Raw genomic sequence first — 17,432 nt, forward strand, 5'->3', positions numbered from 1 at the left:
GTCTTTGAAATTCATTTTCTGTGACTATCTTTGAAACCACTGGTGAAATCCAGTAGGGACATGGGTTAATTGGAAACTTGGGTTAGCAAAGCAGCTCCATTAACTGATGTGGACAGAGGGGAAAGGTGGTAAGAATACTTTAGAATCAGGAGCAACTGGAGGATCATATCTGGAAAAGTATTAAATGGGTCTAGGACGATTAATAGCGGCAGATTCATTGCAGCCAGTTCAGCACAGCTATTGCAGCAAAATGAACTGGCTGCAATGAATCATCCAATTTCAGCAATGTCCCACAAGAAAAATGTCTGCGTTTGGTGGGGGGAACAATGCCCCTCACTCCTACCATAACTTCACCCCCAAATTATACCCTCCCCTTCTCCTCCGTATTCAAAATCCAGCACCTCTGCAGTGGCTGGCAGAGAAGAGGCTGGGCCCTGGGAGGAGAAGCTGCCACCACAGACAGGATTGGAGATTTTCTAAAGCTACCGCCACAGACGGGATTGGAGGCATACCAATCCAGCATGCAGGAAGGATGCAGAGCCTCGTCCTCTGACCTCTACCAAGGTCAGTAGGAGCAAGTTAAGCTCCAGTCTGAAATCAGAATGGACAATTGCTCGCAGTCGTTTCTTTGCAGCTACACAGAAACGTCTCACAATAAAATGGTCATGATGAATCATCCCATTCCGATATTAAACAGATCTTTTGTCCTGCTAGTACATTCCATATGAGTCTTGAAGAGACTTGGTCTGATATTCAGACTATGGAAAACAGCCTGGCTATCTCCAGTGGTCAGCAGTAAACCTGGAAATTCAATGCTGAGCTGTAGCTGGTGACCAGCATTGAATTTCAGTGGTGACAGGGGGGAGAGAAGTTGACCACTAAAAACATAGCCAGTTAAATCAATATTCATCAGCTGGCTGGCTAAGTTATAGCGGCTAAAGATTGACCTCCTATTTACGTGGGTCTATCTGGCTGCTCAACTTAGCTGTTGAGCCAATGAATATCAATACTAACCAGCTATGTTGTGCCACATAGCCAGTGACTGGACTAGCCTCTAAGGGACTGATTCTATAAACGGTGCCTAAATCAGCCAGCGCCTAAAAAAAGACACCAGTCGCGTGTCAATCACACTTAAGCGCCATTTATAGAATCAGGGCTAGTGGTGCCTATATAAAAACTTAGGCGCCTGAAATATAGGTGAGGGTTTTAAAGGCCTATATTTCAGGCACCTAAGTTTTTGAAGAATCATGCTTAGCAGCGTCTAACTCGCACTCCTCCCATAGAAATGCCTACTTAGGTGTTAGGCGCCACTAAGCGCATTTCAATAGGTGCCCATCTTTTATAGAATTGGATAGATGCCTATCACCCAATTAAATTTTTTTAAACCAATTATTGAGGCTCATAAGGGTATTTTGCTAATTAAGTTAGGCGCTCTTTATAGAATTAGCCCCTAAGTGCTCCTATTCAGCAGCCATCTCACGCTGAATATTAGCATTTAGCCAACTAAGTACTTTTTAACCGACCATGAGCCATTCCTGGCCTGTTAATTAAAGCACAGTTACTTACCGTAACAGGTGTTATCCAGGGACAGCACGCAGGCAAATATTTTCCACATGTGGGTGACATCATCTACGGAGCCCCGATTGGACACTCTCGCAAGCAAACTTGCTTGAAGATCTTCAAACTTGTGAGAGTACCGCACATGCGCGAGTGCCTTCCCATTCGAGCTAGGAAGGTGTGTCTCCTCCTCGTGGCCTCAGTTCAGATAGCTAGCAAAGAAGCCAACCCTGGGGAGGTGGGTGGGTTGTGAGAATATCTGCCTGCTGTCCCTGGATAACACCTGTTACGGTAAGTAACTGTGTTTATCCCAGGACAAGCAGGCAATATATTCTCCACATGTGGGTGACCTCCAAGCTAACCAAAAAGAGAGGAGGGAAAGTTGGCAATTTAGGAGAACAGATTACACAACACAGACTGGCCATACTGGCCGTCTCATCTGGAGAAAGTATCCAGACAGTAGTGTGAGGTGAAGGTATGAACCGAGGACCATGTGGCAGCCTTGCAGATCTCCTCAATAGGCATGGACCTGAGGAAAGCAACAGATGCCGCTATCGCTCTGACTTTATGCCCCGTGACCCGACCCTGCAGCGGGAGACCAGCCTGAGCGTAGCAGAAAGAAATACAAGCAGCCAACAAGTTGGACAAGGTGCGTTCGGATACGGGACGCCCCAACCGATTCGGATCGAAAGATATGAAGAGTTGAGGAACAGTCCGATGAGTCTGAGTGCGTTGCAGATAGAAAGCCAACGCCCTCTTACAGTCAAGAGTGTGAAGAGCCACCTCTCCAGGATGAGAATGGGGCTTAGGAAAAAACACAGGAAGAACAATGGATTGGTTGAGATGAAAATCTGAAACCACCTTAAGCAAGAACTTAGGATGGGTGCGGAGAACCACCTTATCTTGATGAAAGACGGTGAAAGACGGATCCGCAACCAAAGCCTGCAGCTCACTGACTCTGCGGGCAGAGGTGAGCGCAATAAGAAACACCACCTTCCAAGTGAGATACTTCTGATGAGCCCGATCGATAGGTTCAAAAGGAGGCTTCATCAACTGAGCAAGGCCGACATTGAGATCCCAAACCACAGGAGGAGGTTTGAAGGGAGGATGAACATTGAAAAGACCCTTCATAAACCGGGAAACCACCAGATGAACCGAAAGCGGTTTCCCCTCAAGCCGTGATGATGAAAAGCCGTGATGGCACTCAAGTGGACTCGAATAAAAGTGGATTTGAGACCAGACCGGGACAAGTGCAACAGATAATCCAGCACTGAAGGCAAGGAGGTAGATTGTGGCTCCAGGCTCAGCGACGAACACCAAGAGGAAAAACTGGTCCACTTCTGAGAATAACACTGCCAAGTGGACCGCTTCCTAGACTCCTCGAGAACATCTTGAATGGATTGAGAGAACCGGAAAGAGGCGGTCAAGTGCTGAGAAACCAAGCCGTCAAATGCAGGGACCGCAAGTTGGGATGCAGCAGAGAACCTCGACTCTGAGAAAGCAGAGACGGAAAAACCGGAAGGAGGAGAGGCTCCCTGGCACTGAGTTGAAGAAGCAGGGAGAACCAGGGCTGCCTGGGCCACCGAGGAGCTATGAAAATCATGGTGGCATGCACAGACTTGAGCATGACTAGAGTCTTCAGAATCAGAGGAAAGGGAGGGAACGCATAGAGAAACAGGCCCTCCCAGTCCAGGAGGAATGCATCTGCCTCGAAATGGTGCGGAGAATAGATCCTGGAGCAGTATCGAGGCAGCTTCTGATTCAGGGGGGAAGCAAACAGATCCACCTGTGGGGTCCCCCACCGATCGAACACCTGGCACAGAATCCGCAAACTGAGAGACCATTCATGCGGTTGCAGCAGGCGACTGATCCCATCAGCCAGGAAATTCTGCTGGCCTTGAATGCAGACCGCCCTCAGAAAGATGTTGTGGCAGATCGCCCATTCCCAAATCTTGAGAGCTTCCTGGCAAAGAGACCGGGATCCTATACCCCCACCTGTTTGTTGACATAATACATGGCCACCTGGTTGTCCGTCCGGACGAGGACCACATGGTCGCGAAGCAGATGAAGAAAGGCTTTGAGAGCATTCAAAATGGCTCGAAGCTTCAACAGGTTGATGTGACACCACTGCTCCTGCGTCCGGAGGCCGTCAAGGTGAGCTCCCCACGCGTAGGCGGATGAGTCAATCGTCAAGCCCTTCTGCGCCAAAGGAGCGTGAAACAGAAATCCTCTCAAAAGATTGGAACAGCGCATCCACCAGCGGAGAGATCGCTTCAAAGAAGGAGTCACCACAATCCTGGCAGAAACCGGATCGCGATCCTGATGCCACTGCGAGGCCAGGGTCCACTGCGGAATGCGAAGGTGAAGTCTGGCAAAAGGCGTCACATGCACAGTGGAGGCCATGGGCCCCAGCAGTATCATCATGCTTTTGTCCAAGATGGTCGAAAGGAGGGAGACCTGCCGACTAAGGGGGATGATGGAATCCCGACGAGGACGAGGCAGGAATGAACATAGATGCAGCGTATCCAACACCGCTCCGATGAACTGGAGAGATTGGGACGGACACAACTGGGACTTCGGAAAGTTTATCTCGAAGTGCAGATGCTGTAGAAATAGAATAGTCCATCGGGTCGCTAAGATAACCTCCGAACGAGACGACACCTTGATCAGCCAGTCGTCCAGGTATGGGAAAACCTGGAGCCCCTGCATCCGCAGGGCCACTACAACCACCACCAGACATTTCGTGAACACCCTCGGGGAAGAAGCAAGGACGAAGGGGAGAACACGGTGCTGCAGATGGAGATTCCCCACCCGAAATCTCAAGTATTGGCGAGAGGCCAGATGAATCGGGATGTGCGTATAGGCCTCTTTCAGATCCAGGGAGCAAAGCCAATCCCCCTCATCCATGAGGAGATACAACGTCAGAAGAGTGAGCATGCGAAACTTCTCCTTAACCAGGCATCTGTTGAGAGCCCAAAGGTCGAGAATGGAACGCAAGTCCCTGGTTTTCTTGGGGACCAGAAAAAACCTGGAGTAAAACCCCAAGTCCCGTTGATGCGCTGGTACCTCTTCGACCGCCCGAAGGCGGAGAAGAGCCTGGGCCTCCTGAAGTAGGAGGGGAAGATGCGCCGCGTTGGAGGGAAACTCCCAGAATGACTAGGCCGGAGGCGCATGCTGAAACCGAAGAGCGTACCCCTCTCGAATTATGGAGAGGACCCAAGAGTTGGTCGTCAGCACTTCCCATTGATGGTAAAAAAGATGAAGCTGACCCCCGATGGGTAGGGGGGAAGGCTCCAGGGCGCAGGACACCAGAGTGTCCGGCCTGTAATTGTCAAAAAGACAGCGTCGGCTTCACCGCAGCAGGCAGCTGAGACTTGGCCGGACGCTGCTCGAGGAAAATTTCAGTCTGCTGTTGAGACAGACATGGGAGAAGCCACTGCCTGCCCTGGACTGGTGGCATGGAATGCTGCTACTATTTGGGTTTTTGCCAATTTGGTACCTGTGTACTTGTGACTTGGATTGGCCTCCGAGAAGACGGGATACTGGGCTAGATGGACCAGTAAGGCTATTCTTATGTTCTGAACATTTGAAAAAAAAAAACCCACTGCCTACTGTCAGCTAAATATTGACCTGATCCAGTGGCCTAGCAAGGAGGGTGGACCTAGGATTGCCAGATTTTCCAATTGGAAAATCTGGACCCTTAGACCCGCACAGGGCCGCCCATTTCTATCCATCCCCGCCCTGTAAACACCCTAATCTCACACCCAGGCCCCCCCCCCCTGCTGCCTGCTCTTCTCGGGCAGGGAGGAAGTCCGTCCATACGCGGACTTCCTCCCTGCCCAACGTGATTTGAGGGAAATCCAGACGTCTGGTAACCCTAGGTGGACCTCCCAGGGCGCCAGCACCTCTCCTCCTCTCTGCCCTATGTACCTCTTAAAAATTTTCACCAGCAGCGAGCTGCTCCTAGCTACTGCTTGCGCCAGCCTCAGCTTTCGTTCTGATGGCACTTTTTGGTCACAGGACCAGGAAGTAACGTCAGAGGGAGAGCATAAACCGGCGCGAGCAGCAGCTAGGAGCTGCTCACTGCCAGCGAAAATTTTTCAAGAGGTCTGCTGACCTAATTGAGATCAATCTTGTTTTTCTTGACTTGATATGTTGAAAGTCCATTTGGATTCTGTTTCAGAAAAATTACATGAAGAAATTGATTGTGTAATGGGCCAAGAGCATATTCCATGCTTCGAAGACCGGAATAAGATGCCATATACCAATGCTGTGCTCCATGAAATTCAACGCATCAGTGACCTTTTGCCGATGAATGTCCCACATGAAACTACACAAGATACCCAGTTCCGGGGATACCTAATTCCTAAGGTAATTTTGTCCTAGTTCTTCACTAATCTTTTGTGAGTACTAGAATACGATGGTGAGTGCATAAGAAAGCGAAGACATATCAGCGAGAATGGGATGTAACCAGTACACAAGCTATTGAATAAACTTCCTGCTTGCTCACTGGACATCTACCTGTCATCTACCTGTCTATATTCCTGTGCCTTGCTTCTGATCTCAGGTTTATCACTGAATCTTAGCATATTATCCCTGTTTTCATGCACCTCCGTAGCATGCAGAAGCATTAAAAAAAAAAAAGTCTTAAGTCAATAAAACATGGCCATCTCATTGCCATAATCAAACAGGAAAAAAATCTGTTTCCTGTTCAATTACAACAGTGCGATGAATGTTTTTGCACTGAAAATGTCCAAAATGAATAGCCATTTTCTGAAGTGAAATGTCCAACTTTAGAGCAACAACAAAAAAAAAAGAGACATGAACGTTAGTGGTGCCCGACTTGCCAATTCATATCGAATCGCTTTCTAAAAAAAAAAAAAATCGGACTCACCGATTTGGTGAGTCCTGAAACCTCCGGGTCTTCTAAAGCAGCAGCAATGATGGTGGTTGGTGAGAAGAAGCAGTGCTTGGAACAGGCTGCTCTTGGCCTGCTACACTGGGGCCTTCACTATGCTACATCACTGATGACACTGCAGAGCGAAGTCCTGGCGGACAGGCCAGAAGCAGCCTGCTCAGAGCGCAGCATCTTTCCGCTGGCCACTGCCATTGCTGCTGCTGCTTTGGGAGGCCCATATGTCAGATCTCATGGTTGAAGGGGTCTTTTGGGAGGTGCTACACAGGGGGATAGGAGGGAGGGGAAGCTACTGCACAGAAGGATGGGAGGGATAGAATTCTGATGCTGGACATGGGGTGCAGGAGAGGAAGGGAGAGATGTGTGGAGACCCTCCAGACAGGGCCCTGAGCAACCAGTGGGGGATGCAGAAAAAGGAGAGGTGCGCTGAGGAGGAGAGATGCCAAGGAGGAGGAGAGGCACTGGTGACGGCTGAATGCCTGCAGGATATGTCTCTCACTGCAAGAGGCATGCCCTGTAAGTAGTCAGCTAGCACTGTTGTCTCTCCCCCACCCCTGAACACTTGAAATCTCAAGCGGCACACTAGTGTGCCTCAGCACACAGTTTGCAATACACTGTGCTAAACACTAATATTCAGTGGCCATCTTGAACTGAAAGCACTATTTAACCAGCCAGGAGCTGTTCCTGGATAGTTATATAGTGTTGAATATTGAGCAGCTGGTGTTTATTTTCTCTATAGGGATCGGTTACCGCCACCTTTCTCTGGAATTCTTTACCAAGTTATTTACGAGAAGAATCTACCTTAAACCATTTAAAGTGCATTTGGAACATGAATGTCCTTTTCAGGACAATTGGAAGACCTGATATTCTCCCTTTCCTCTTGTTCATTTCCTTTTATGTTCTTTTTTGCATAAGATTGTAGTTCTCCCCTTTTTCCTTATGTTTATGTAAATCCAACATATACTGCTCTGTCATATAATTAGCTCCCTGTGCCGTCTATATTTGTCAATTTTAACTGTAATTTATGTATTTTATTGTAATATACACAGCCTAGAAGCCTGATTAGGTGGTATAACAAATTTTAATTAAACATGGAAACTTGATTTCATCTGTTTGTTTTTTTCGGTAGGAAGTACATTTGTATTATATAGGGTTACCAGATGTTCTCTTAAAAAAAAGAGGACACTTGGTCCCACTCCATCCTGCCTCCAGCCCCACTCTGTTCCGCCCCCAGCCCTGCCCACATACGAACCTCGTGTCTCCTTCCCTGAGCTCAGGATCACATCTGGAGGGCCTCTGCACATGTCGACATCCACGCGTACGCAGGGGTCCTCCAGTCAAACTGCCGGGTTTTGAAAATCCCTCCAAGTACCTGGACAGTCCTCTAAAAAGAGGAAATATGCAGGTTTTCCCAGACATCTGGTAGCCCTAGTATTCTAGGATGCTCTTTCCTTATAGATAGGGTTGTTACTAATTGAGGGCTAGACATGCTCTCTTTCAAATCTCTGTTGCTCTGTGAATTGCTTATGGGTAGGGATACCGGACGGCTTTACAAACCCCGGCACTTTGTCTAGGTTTTGAAAAGCTTCTCCCAAAATTGTGTCGGGCAAGAGGGCATCCACGCATGCGCACAGGAAGTGACATCATAGGGAGAGTCGACTGAGTCGCGAAGAGCACGTTGAAGTTTTTGCTCATGGCGGTGAACAACTAGAGATAGGTATGCAGCAGGAGGATTGGGGAAGGAGCCGGGGAGGAGACGCGGGCATGGGAGGGGCGCCATCACCCTGGGTACCTCTCACCCTCTCTACGTCACTGGTGGCAGATACCTGAGCTGGGCACAGAAGGGAAGGAGAGAGACATGCTGGACAATGGGAGGGAAAGGGAGAGCAGATAGGGAGAGATGATGGATGGGGAAGCAGCAGAGGGGATTGAGGGATTTTGGACCTTGGAGGGTAGGGAAGGATGTGGATATGCTGGATAATGGGAGCAAAGAAGGTAAAAGGAGTGTGGATACTATAAAGGCAGAGTCATACATAGTGACCCTGCCTCTAAGGTTGCTCTGTACGAGTACTGGTGCCTTTTTCTCCTACACAAAAGCACTGTCTACAAAAGTATTTACTGTAAATAACAATGGCAAGAGTCAAAAATACCACACAAGACAAGCTACAAGTTCATAGGCCTCGGTATATAAAAATAAAGTTGTTATTATTATTATCTACCCAACCCTGTTCTATTGCCATGATCTAACTGAAATTGATATGACTGTGCATTATGTTGGCACCTGTTGCAGTGAACAGTTTAAACTACCTCCCCCTCTCTATCAGGGTACCCAGGTGATACCCCTGCTCCATTCTGTACTACGAGATCCTACACAGTTTAGTGACCCATACAGCTTCAACCCTGGACACTTCCTGGATGAGAAAGGCAACTTCAAGAAGAGAGATGCATTCATGCCATTTTCTGCAGGTAGAAATTGCTACTGTTTTTTATTAGAAAAGAAAGTGACCGAGGGGAGGAATTCATCAAGGGGCGCTAGCTAACTGATGTAGTGTACATCCTAAATACTAAGATGCCCATAGGTAGGGTTACCATAAGTCCGGATTTCCCTGGACATGTTTGGGGGTCTGGACGGCTTTTCAAAATCTAGCACTATGTCCAGGTTTTGAAAAACCTCCCTCAAAATTGCCGATGGGCAGGAGGGCAACGCAATCACATCACGCTTGGCGCACGTGCGTGTGATATTATTGCGTCACATGCACAGATGCCCTCCTGCCCGACCAGAGCAGGCAGTGGGGGGCGGGGCTAGGGGATGGACTAGGGCATGATGGGGTGGGGATGGGTGGAACTGGGTGGGTCAGGGGGTGGGTCTAAGGGACCCATAGGACTATAATGGTTGTCTTAGCCCTTAATGCACACTAAATCAATTATGCACTAAATCGGTTAGCACATCTTGAATTCCCCCCTACAAGACTTTAATGTCGCCACTTACCTTGTACCTGTGGCTTAAAACTTAGGGTTGCCAGATTTCCTCTTTGAAAAAAGAGGACGTCCTGCCCCATTCTGCCCCAAGCCCAACCCCACCCCGGCTCCAGCTCCACCCTGTTCCTCCCCTGCCCCACCCCCACACCAACCTCCCTAAGCTCGAAGGCCGCATTTGGAAGCCTTCGTGCATGTGCGCACATTGTCAAAAGGACCTCACATGCATGTGCGCTTGCTTATGATGTCACCACGGTGACGGCCGCAGATACGCAAAGGCTTATAGACATGGCCTCCGAGCTCAGGACTTTCAAAACCCGGAAATCGCTCTGGACGCCCACACAGTCCTCTAAAAAGAGGACATATCCAGATTTTCCCGGATGTCTAGTAACCCTATTAAAACTCCCTATCAGCGCTGTTCCACTATAGCAGTGCTCTCCAATGCTTGGCCCCCAAACAGTTGGCTGTTGGAGAAGAGTGCGGTGTAGTGGTTAGAGTTGCAGCCTCAACACCCTGAGGTTGTGGGTTCAAATCCCATGTTGCTCCTTGTGACCCCAGACAAGTCACTTAAACTTCCACTGCCCCAGGTAGATTAGATAGACTGTGAGCCCATCAGGAGAGACAGGGAAAATGCATGAAGGACCTGATTTAAAACCACTTACTACTACTACACCTTGTCCAAGAGGCATATCTAATCCCAATCTTAGAATCCTGTGAAAGTGGTAATTTCAATCTTGCTCCCTTGATAACATAACTGCAAATAATCTCTTTAAGTGTATTACTCAGGTCTCTCATTTATGGAATTTGCCACCGTTGACAATCCAAAATAAAGCAAGTTTTTAAAATGTATCCTTGAATTGTTGTAGAATCAATTAGTACGCATTTTTAATGATTAATACCCATTCTGGTTTACAAAATTAATAATATGTGCAAGCTTGAAATCTTTCTGTGGCCTCTGAGCTTTCTCATATTCACATTGTGGCCCTTTAGGGGAAGGGATTGGGACGTACATACCACCTTTTTGTAGTAATACAACTACACTCAAAGCAGTTTACACACAGGTACTTCAAGCATTTTCTCTATCTGTCCCTGTGGGCTCATAATCTTTCTAATGTACCTAGGGCAGTGGAAGATTAAGTGACTCACCCAGGGTTACAAGGAGTAGCACAGGGTCAACCACTGCACCATACTCTCCTCAAATACAATAGCAGAAGAGAGCCAAGTATAGAACAATGAAGCTACTGTGACAATCACTGATAAGGATGGCTCTTAGGAATTGGTAGAATGAGGTATTATGACATCAGGGAAAGAGATTGGGACTGCCTTTTGTAGTTATACAACCACGCTCAAAGTGGTTTACATACCGTATTTTTCGCTCCATAAGACACACTTTTTTCCCCCCAAAAGTGGGTGGAAATAAGGGTGCATCTTATGGAGTGAATATAACACACACACATACACCTTTTTTTTAAATCCCGGCAGTCCAGCGCACTTTCCGTCCTCCTGCCTAGTTGGACAGCTGCTGATCTCTTCCCTTGATCTCTTCTGGCAGCAGCAGAGCGGCACACAAGGCAGACGTGAGCTATTCACGCGCCTGCCTGGTCCCGTGCCGCTCTCTGTATGACTGCTGTCAGTTCTCGCGAGGGAAATCCGGACATCTGGTAGCCCTACTTGTAGATAATGGAATGCAAATGACTGAATGGTGGTTGATTGAATAACTGTTAAAACGATAATGCAGATCACAGGGGCAGAAAAGGGGGAGGGGGAAGCGAGTGAAATGGCTTGTTTTCTATGTAAATATGGGGGGAGGCTGTGGAGCAGGAATACTGAATTTGGCCTGAAACTGTATTTGTGTTGCTTTTTAAGATTATTACTGCTGGTGTGTTTACTGTGTTTTGAATTCTATTATTAAACTTACTTTGATTGTATCGTCTTCAGAAAAGTGAGTGATAAATACAAAATGATGATGGATTACTGAAAAGCCAAACAGAGGACTGCAATTTGCAGCTCTTGCAATCTACAGTATACTAAAAACTCCAGCTTTTATAATCTACTAATAGAATATCTCACTACAGTCATACATGCAAAAAACACAGACCTTTGCTAAATACAGAACATGTTAGCATGGAGTAGAAATAGAACTATGTGGGCAAAACCTGAATTGGAAACCTTAGGGAGTTTGGATGTGATGCAGTAATGGAGAAACAAATATATTTCCTCTTGCACTGTCATTGGCTTCCTATCCATTTCCGAATACAATTCAGACACCTCTTACCGACCTACAAATACACTCACTCAGCTGCCCCTCTCTACTATCTCTCTTCACTTATCTCCCCTTATGTTACCCCCTCCCCCCCAGTGAGCTCTGCTCAGATGGTAAGTCCCTCTTATCTGTGCCCTTGTCTTCAACTGCCAACTCCAGACTCCGTCCCTTCTACTTTGCTGCACTGTATGCTTGGAACAAGCTGTCCGAATCCCTACGGCGGGCTCCGTCTCTGGCAGTGTTCAAGGCCCAGTTAAAAGCCCACCTCTTTGAGAGTGCTGCATCTCCAACGCTCTATGTCAGATTGTAAGCTCTTCTGAGCAAGGACGGTCTATAAATGTCAAAAAGTACAGCGCTGCATATGCCTTTCAGCATTATATAAGTGATTAGTAGTAATAGCAGTGCCCAAATCTGGGCACCCCAAAAAATGAGCACTGAGGGCCTGATTCTATAAAGGACGCGTAGATTGAAGACGCCTAGCTGAGTTCCATGAGGAATTCAAAATTGATTAATGAGCTTAAGTGGCATGGTAATTGACCACACCATTAAAAGCTCATTTTAAAAAATTAAAAAGAAATTAATTAAGAATCCCACATGGAACTCGGAGCAACACCTACCTGACAAATAGGTGTGGTTAGGGGCATAGAATTGGCATGGTTAGGATTTCCATATTTCAAGTTGCAAAATCCTGGACACATGGCCTCGCCCTGTTCTGCCTCCAGCCCCACCCCTTTCCGTTCTGCCCAGTTCCACCTTTGTCTCTGCCCCATTTCACCCCAGCCCCCCCCCCTCAGTTTAACCTCTAGCCCCGCACCCGCAAACCTCCTTTCTTCTTCCCTAACAAGCTTTGGCCGCTTCGGGAGGGCCTGGAGCATGCGCGAATGTGTGTGATATCATCCGCGCATGCTCAGAGGCCCTCCAGATGCAGCCGGAGCTCATCGGGGCTTTCTAAAACCCGGACAAATTGCCGGGTTTTGGAAAGTCTGTCTGAACACCTGGACAGTCCTCTAAAAAGAGGACATGTCTGGGTTTTCCCAGATATCTTTTAACCCTAGGCATGGTAAGACTTAGGAGCTGGAAGCCACCTATGGTACGCAATAGTAAATTATGCCAGGAAAACCTTGGCATAATATACCAGTGCTTAAAATTATGATGCCTAATGGTACCTAAGTTGAGTTAGTCCCCGGTAGGTGTGATTCTGTAACCAGCGCCTAGCACAGGGGTGGGCAACTCCCCAGTGAATATGTATTGAAAGCAGTGTATGCAAATAAGTCTCATGCATATTCATTGGGGAAATCCTGAAAACCCGACTGGATTCCGGCCCTCGAGGACCAGAGTTGCCCACCCCTGGCCTAGCAAATAGGTACTGCTAGGCGCAATTTATAGAATCAGGCCCTGTGAGTTATTTTATAAATGCTGCTCTGAATTGGCCAACATTTGTAGAATAATACATAGCACCAGGTCCGCGCCTGACTTTTGGTGCGGATCCCCCTGAATTCTATGCTACTATGTACATCTTTACTTAATGTCCTACGACCGCACCCCTTTTCTAGATCATTTGCATACACCTTTTCTCTGAAATCAATGTGTGTGGTTTTCAAAAAGCAACAAACACAGTTTGTCTAACTTAACCCTACCCATGGGTACAATTTTAATTAGGGATGCTATTGATCCCTGTGCGCAGTTTAACCCTTTATTCAGGCTGATAATTACTTTTAAAAGTCGCCCCTCAAAATAATTACGTACATAGGATTGGAATGTTCCAGAGTATAATGAAAAGAATATTTATTTTCTCTTTTGGTCTTTAGGGAAACGCATCTGTCTTGGAGAGGGCCTAGCCCGCATGGAGATTTTTCTTTTCTTTGTCTCCATCCTACAGAACTTTAACCTGAAATCCAAAATACCTCCCAAGGACATCGACATTAGCCCTGCAGTGAGCAACTTTGCAAGCTTTCCTCATTTCTATGAACTCTCATTTGTCCCTCGTTAAAACAAAGATTGGGTCTGGGAGAAAGAAAGATGCTGAATTTGGATCACTTTGCATCACAAGATTGCATGTGGATACCCTCTGCTAATTGGTTCAAGGGACTGACTTTCCTAGTAATTGGTACACCAATTGGCATGCCATAATCCGAAGACTTGTCCCAGCTAACTGCATTCCCTACAGCTTTCACTTTTGCATTCAATGTTCTGAATACATAGAACATTTAAGGGTCTGTGCAATGAAGACATATTAGGGTCAATTCTACAACTGGGAGCCTATATATAGTAGGTGCTCAAAGGACACCTAGTAACTAGAGATTATTCTATAAACAAATTTACGTACCTATTTTCCTTTATAGAATTCTAACATTTGAGATATGCAGGTATAAGTTAAGTATAGGATTGGGATAAGTTTTATGCCTAAGTTCCTGAGATACATGTACAAATTATAGTGTTCTATAAGTTCCATATATAACCCTGTGCCCTCCCTAGACCCTGCCTATGTTTATGCCCACTCTCAAACTAAGTGGATTTATAGCAGTAAAATAACCATACCTCAATTTCTGGGTGGTCCTGGCGATAGACTGGGTGGGCATGGCCCATGCAGTTCTTTTCCACTCACTACCCTACCCCTAAAATGGTAAAAATTAAATGCTTTGGCTGGTGGGGATCCTCATGCTCAACCCCCAGCTGAAGAGTACCTGCCCCCAGACCTCCCTCAGTTGTCTGAACCTCAGGGCAATCAGGGGCATAGTTCCAGGTCAACACTGCACCCCTGGGCATACTTAGACCTCCCATAAACTGAGCATGTGTGGTTATATTAGTTGAACTGAGCATGTGCAGGGAGAGGGGTGGTGCTGGCATCAGCGGCTGAAAATGCATTGCCCACTTCCTTGGGGTTGAGAAAGATCTGGGGGCTCCAGAGAGGACTCTTCAGCTGGCAGGGCTTGGGAATCCCAACTGTTATACTGGCAATGTGCCACACCACTGGGTAGCCTGAACAGAAACTGGGTAGGCTCCTACCCACCCAGGCCCACCCATGGCTATGCCACAGATTTGTAGAATAATGTGTAGGTGGAAAATCATTCTAAAGTTTTCTAATGTTTTGCTTTAATATTTTGTATATAATTGTATGTGTTTTCTTTATAGAATGACCTGGGATAGGGGCCTATGTGGAGAGCATATAGATGTGTATGCATGCTAAGACAGTTTTTCAAATGCTAAAAATATTGTGTTATATGATAAAACCTTATTATGCACATTAAACTGAGGTCAGAAGATATTAGCTTATGTCCACACGTGTAAAAGAAGAAATTTTATATACAAATTAAGCTCTGGTATTGTTATGGCAAACATATTGAAGAGACTTTTGCTTGAGTTTGGGAGATTTTTTTTATTATTATTAAATTATCAAATTACAAACAAGCAAACATGAGTGGAAATTTTCTTATTGTTTTTTTAGTGGATCTTACGATTAGTGAATTTCATTTTCTAAATCTGTACTTGAATACAGATTTAGAAAATGAAATTCACTAATCGTAAGATCCACTAAAAAAAACAATAAGAAAATTTCCACTCATTATTTAGTCCACAAAGTATCCAGGAATAAGAAAAAAGAAAAAAAAAAAGGGAAAATAGATAATCTAAAGGACAGCATTAGAGAACATTATCCGACAGCCGGTTCGTTCGTTACACTGTGAGTGATATTATTTGACTGGATAGTTACTCCTCCTCCCTCTTTAGCCACAATAAATTCTAATAATTGATGATACCTATAAAAAAAGTAAAAAGTAGAGCAGTTATTATATCTTTAAAGAAGCCAACTAAATACTTATAACATCTTCCAGAACATACATTTTTACCTTATCTGGGCTGTATACAGACTCTTGCCGGCAGATGTTCTAGAAGATTTTATAAGTATTTAGTTGGCTTCTTTAAAGATAAAATAACTGCTCTACTTTTTACTTTCCAGCGTTGCCAATAAGATCTTTCCCTGACGCAGTGGGGATATAATTTGACCCCGCGAAACTTAGGCCACGCTGGACTGAGAGTAGCAAGCAACGGCCCTGGTTCTTAAAGAGCATAAGAGCAAAAGCAAAAGCTAAGTACTTTAAGTTTTAAGAAGTTTCAAACGTCTCAAAAGTCTGAATGAAACTAAAAAAGTTTACAGCACAAATACACTTTTCTTACAGCACTTTTGATACAGCACTTTAAAGCACTAGTACACTTTTGCACTAGTGCACTTTTGTCGGTTCTGAGTTTCTGAAATGTACTGTGAGGTTCAAATATCAATGAATTATTAACCTTTTAGGAATTTAGTATTTAAAACATTGAGTTTATCAGAAAGTAATAATACTAGAAGGCAATAATAATATAGTTAGGTATTTTAGCAGAAGTTAATTTAAAATTATAGAGTTTTGATTGAAGAAATAAAAGATTAATTTTATATGTTAGGATTAAGGTAGGGAGGATGGGTTCAAGCCAGTGATGCCAATAGGAGTAAGAGAGAAAAAAAATTGTTTTTTTCTTTGAAAGAACCCTGAATGGGTAAAACTCCATAATCTGAGGCTTGTTCCTGTTTATAGGATAAAAGAAATAAGATAAAAAGAAAAAAGTTAAATAAGCTCCTTCAGTGTAATTTTGGCTTATACCGATGGTTTTGTAAATTATATCCAATTGATAGGTAACCATCAGGTCTTCTTTATTTATAGTTAAATATTGCCCCCATACTGTTCTTGTAATATGTATTCACCGTAATACTAGCAGTTGATTAAACTACATCAGCATCCACATGAGAAGACTCACTTTTGTAATTTTTAAGTATTTTATTACAAATAAGAAAATGAGGAACTTAACTTTATATAGTTGAAATCACAAGTGCTGCACTGAGTCTGTATTAAAACCAATGTGATAAGTCCTTCTGTACATACAGTATTTCAGTTGAATGCAGATGGCTAAATGAACATCTGATTGAATGAGCAGTAAAAAGGAAATGCAGATCACAGGGAGAGAAAGGGGAGAAAAACCAGTGGAGTAGCTTGATTTCTGTATTTAAGATGGAACTTTCTGCTTCAGAGGGAGAGGTATAATAGAGCATCCACGAAGTCTAGGGTCTCTCTAAAGACGGGGAGAGGTATAATAGAGCATCCACGAAGTCTAGGGTCTCTCTAAAGACGGGGAGAGGTATAATAGAGCATCCATGAAGTCTAGGGTCTCTCTAAAGACGGGGAGAGGTATAATAGAGCATCCACGAAGTCTAGGGTCTCTCTAAAGACGGGGAGAGGTATAATAGAGCATCCACGAAGTCTAGGGTTTCTCTAAAGACGGGGAGAGGTATAATAGAGCATCCACGAAGTCTAGGGTCTCTCTAAAGACGGGGAGAGGTATAATAGAGCATCCACGAAGTCTAGGGTCTCTCTAAAGACGGGGAGAGGTATAATAGAGCATCCACGAAGTCTAGGGTCTCTCTAAAGACGGGGAGAGGTATAATAGAGCATCCACGAAGTCTAGGGTCTCTCTAAAGACGGGGAGAGGTATAATAGAGCATCCACGAAGTCTAGGGTCTCTCTAAAGACGGGGAGAGGTATAATAGAGCATCCACGAAGTCTAGGGTCTCTCTAAAGACGGGGAGAGGTATAATAGAGCATCCACGAAGTCTAGGGTCTCTCTAAAGACGGGGAGAGGTATAATAGAGCATCCACGAAGTCTAGGGTCTCTCTAAAGACGGGGAGAGGTATA

General features: G+C 45.4%; 1 protein-coding gene across 2 annotated transcripts in view; it reads left to right on the forward strand.

Moving 5' to 3' along the window:
- The window catches only part of LOC117365082 (cytochrome P450 2G1-like), a 50,784-nt gene extending 35,851 nt beyond the window's left edge, over positions 1–14,933 (forward strand). For both annotated transcript variants that reach the window (XM_033955009.1, XM_033955010.1), the window contains exons 7-9: positions 5,741–5,928; positions 8,797–8,938; positions 13,520–14,933. In XM_033955009.1, coding sequence (XP_033810900.1) covers positions 5,741–5,928; positions 8,797–8,938; positions 13,520–13,701 — 512 coding nt within the window. In that variant the 3' untranslated portion in view covers positions 13,702–14,933. The remainder of the gene's footprint in view (positions 1–5,740; positions 5,929–8,796; positions 8,939–13,519) is intronic.
- The last annotated feature ends 2,499 nt before the right edge of the window (positions 14,934–17,432 follow it).

This window comes from Geotrypetes seraphini, chromosome 8 (assembly GCF_902459505.1).
Source record: "Geotrypetes seraphini chromosome 8, aGeoSer1.1, whole genome shotgun sequence".
NCBI classification, from domain to species: domain Eukaryota; kingdom Metazoa; phylum Chordata; class Amphibia; order Gymnophiona; family Dermophiidae; genus Geotrypetes; species Geotrypetes seraphini.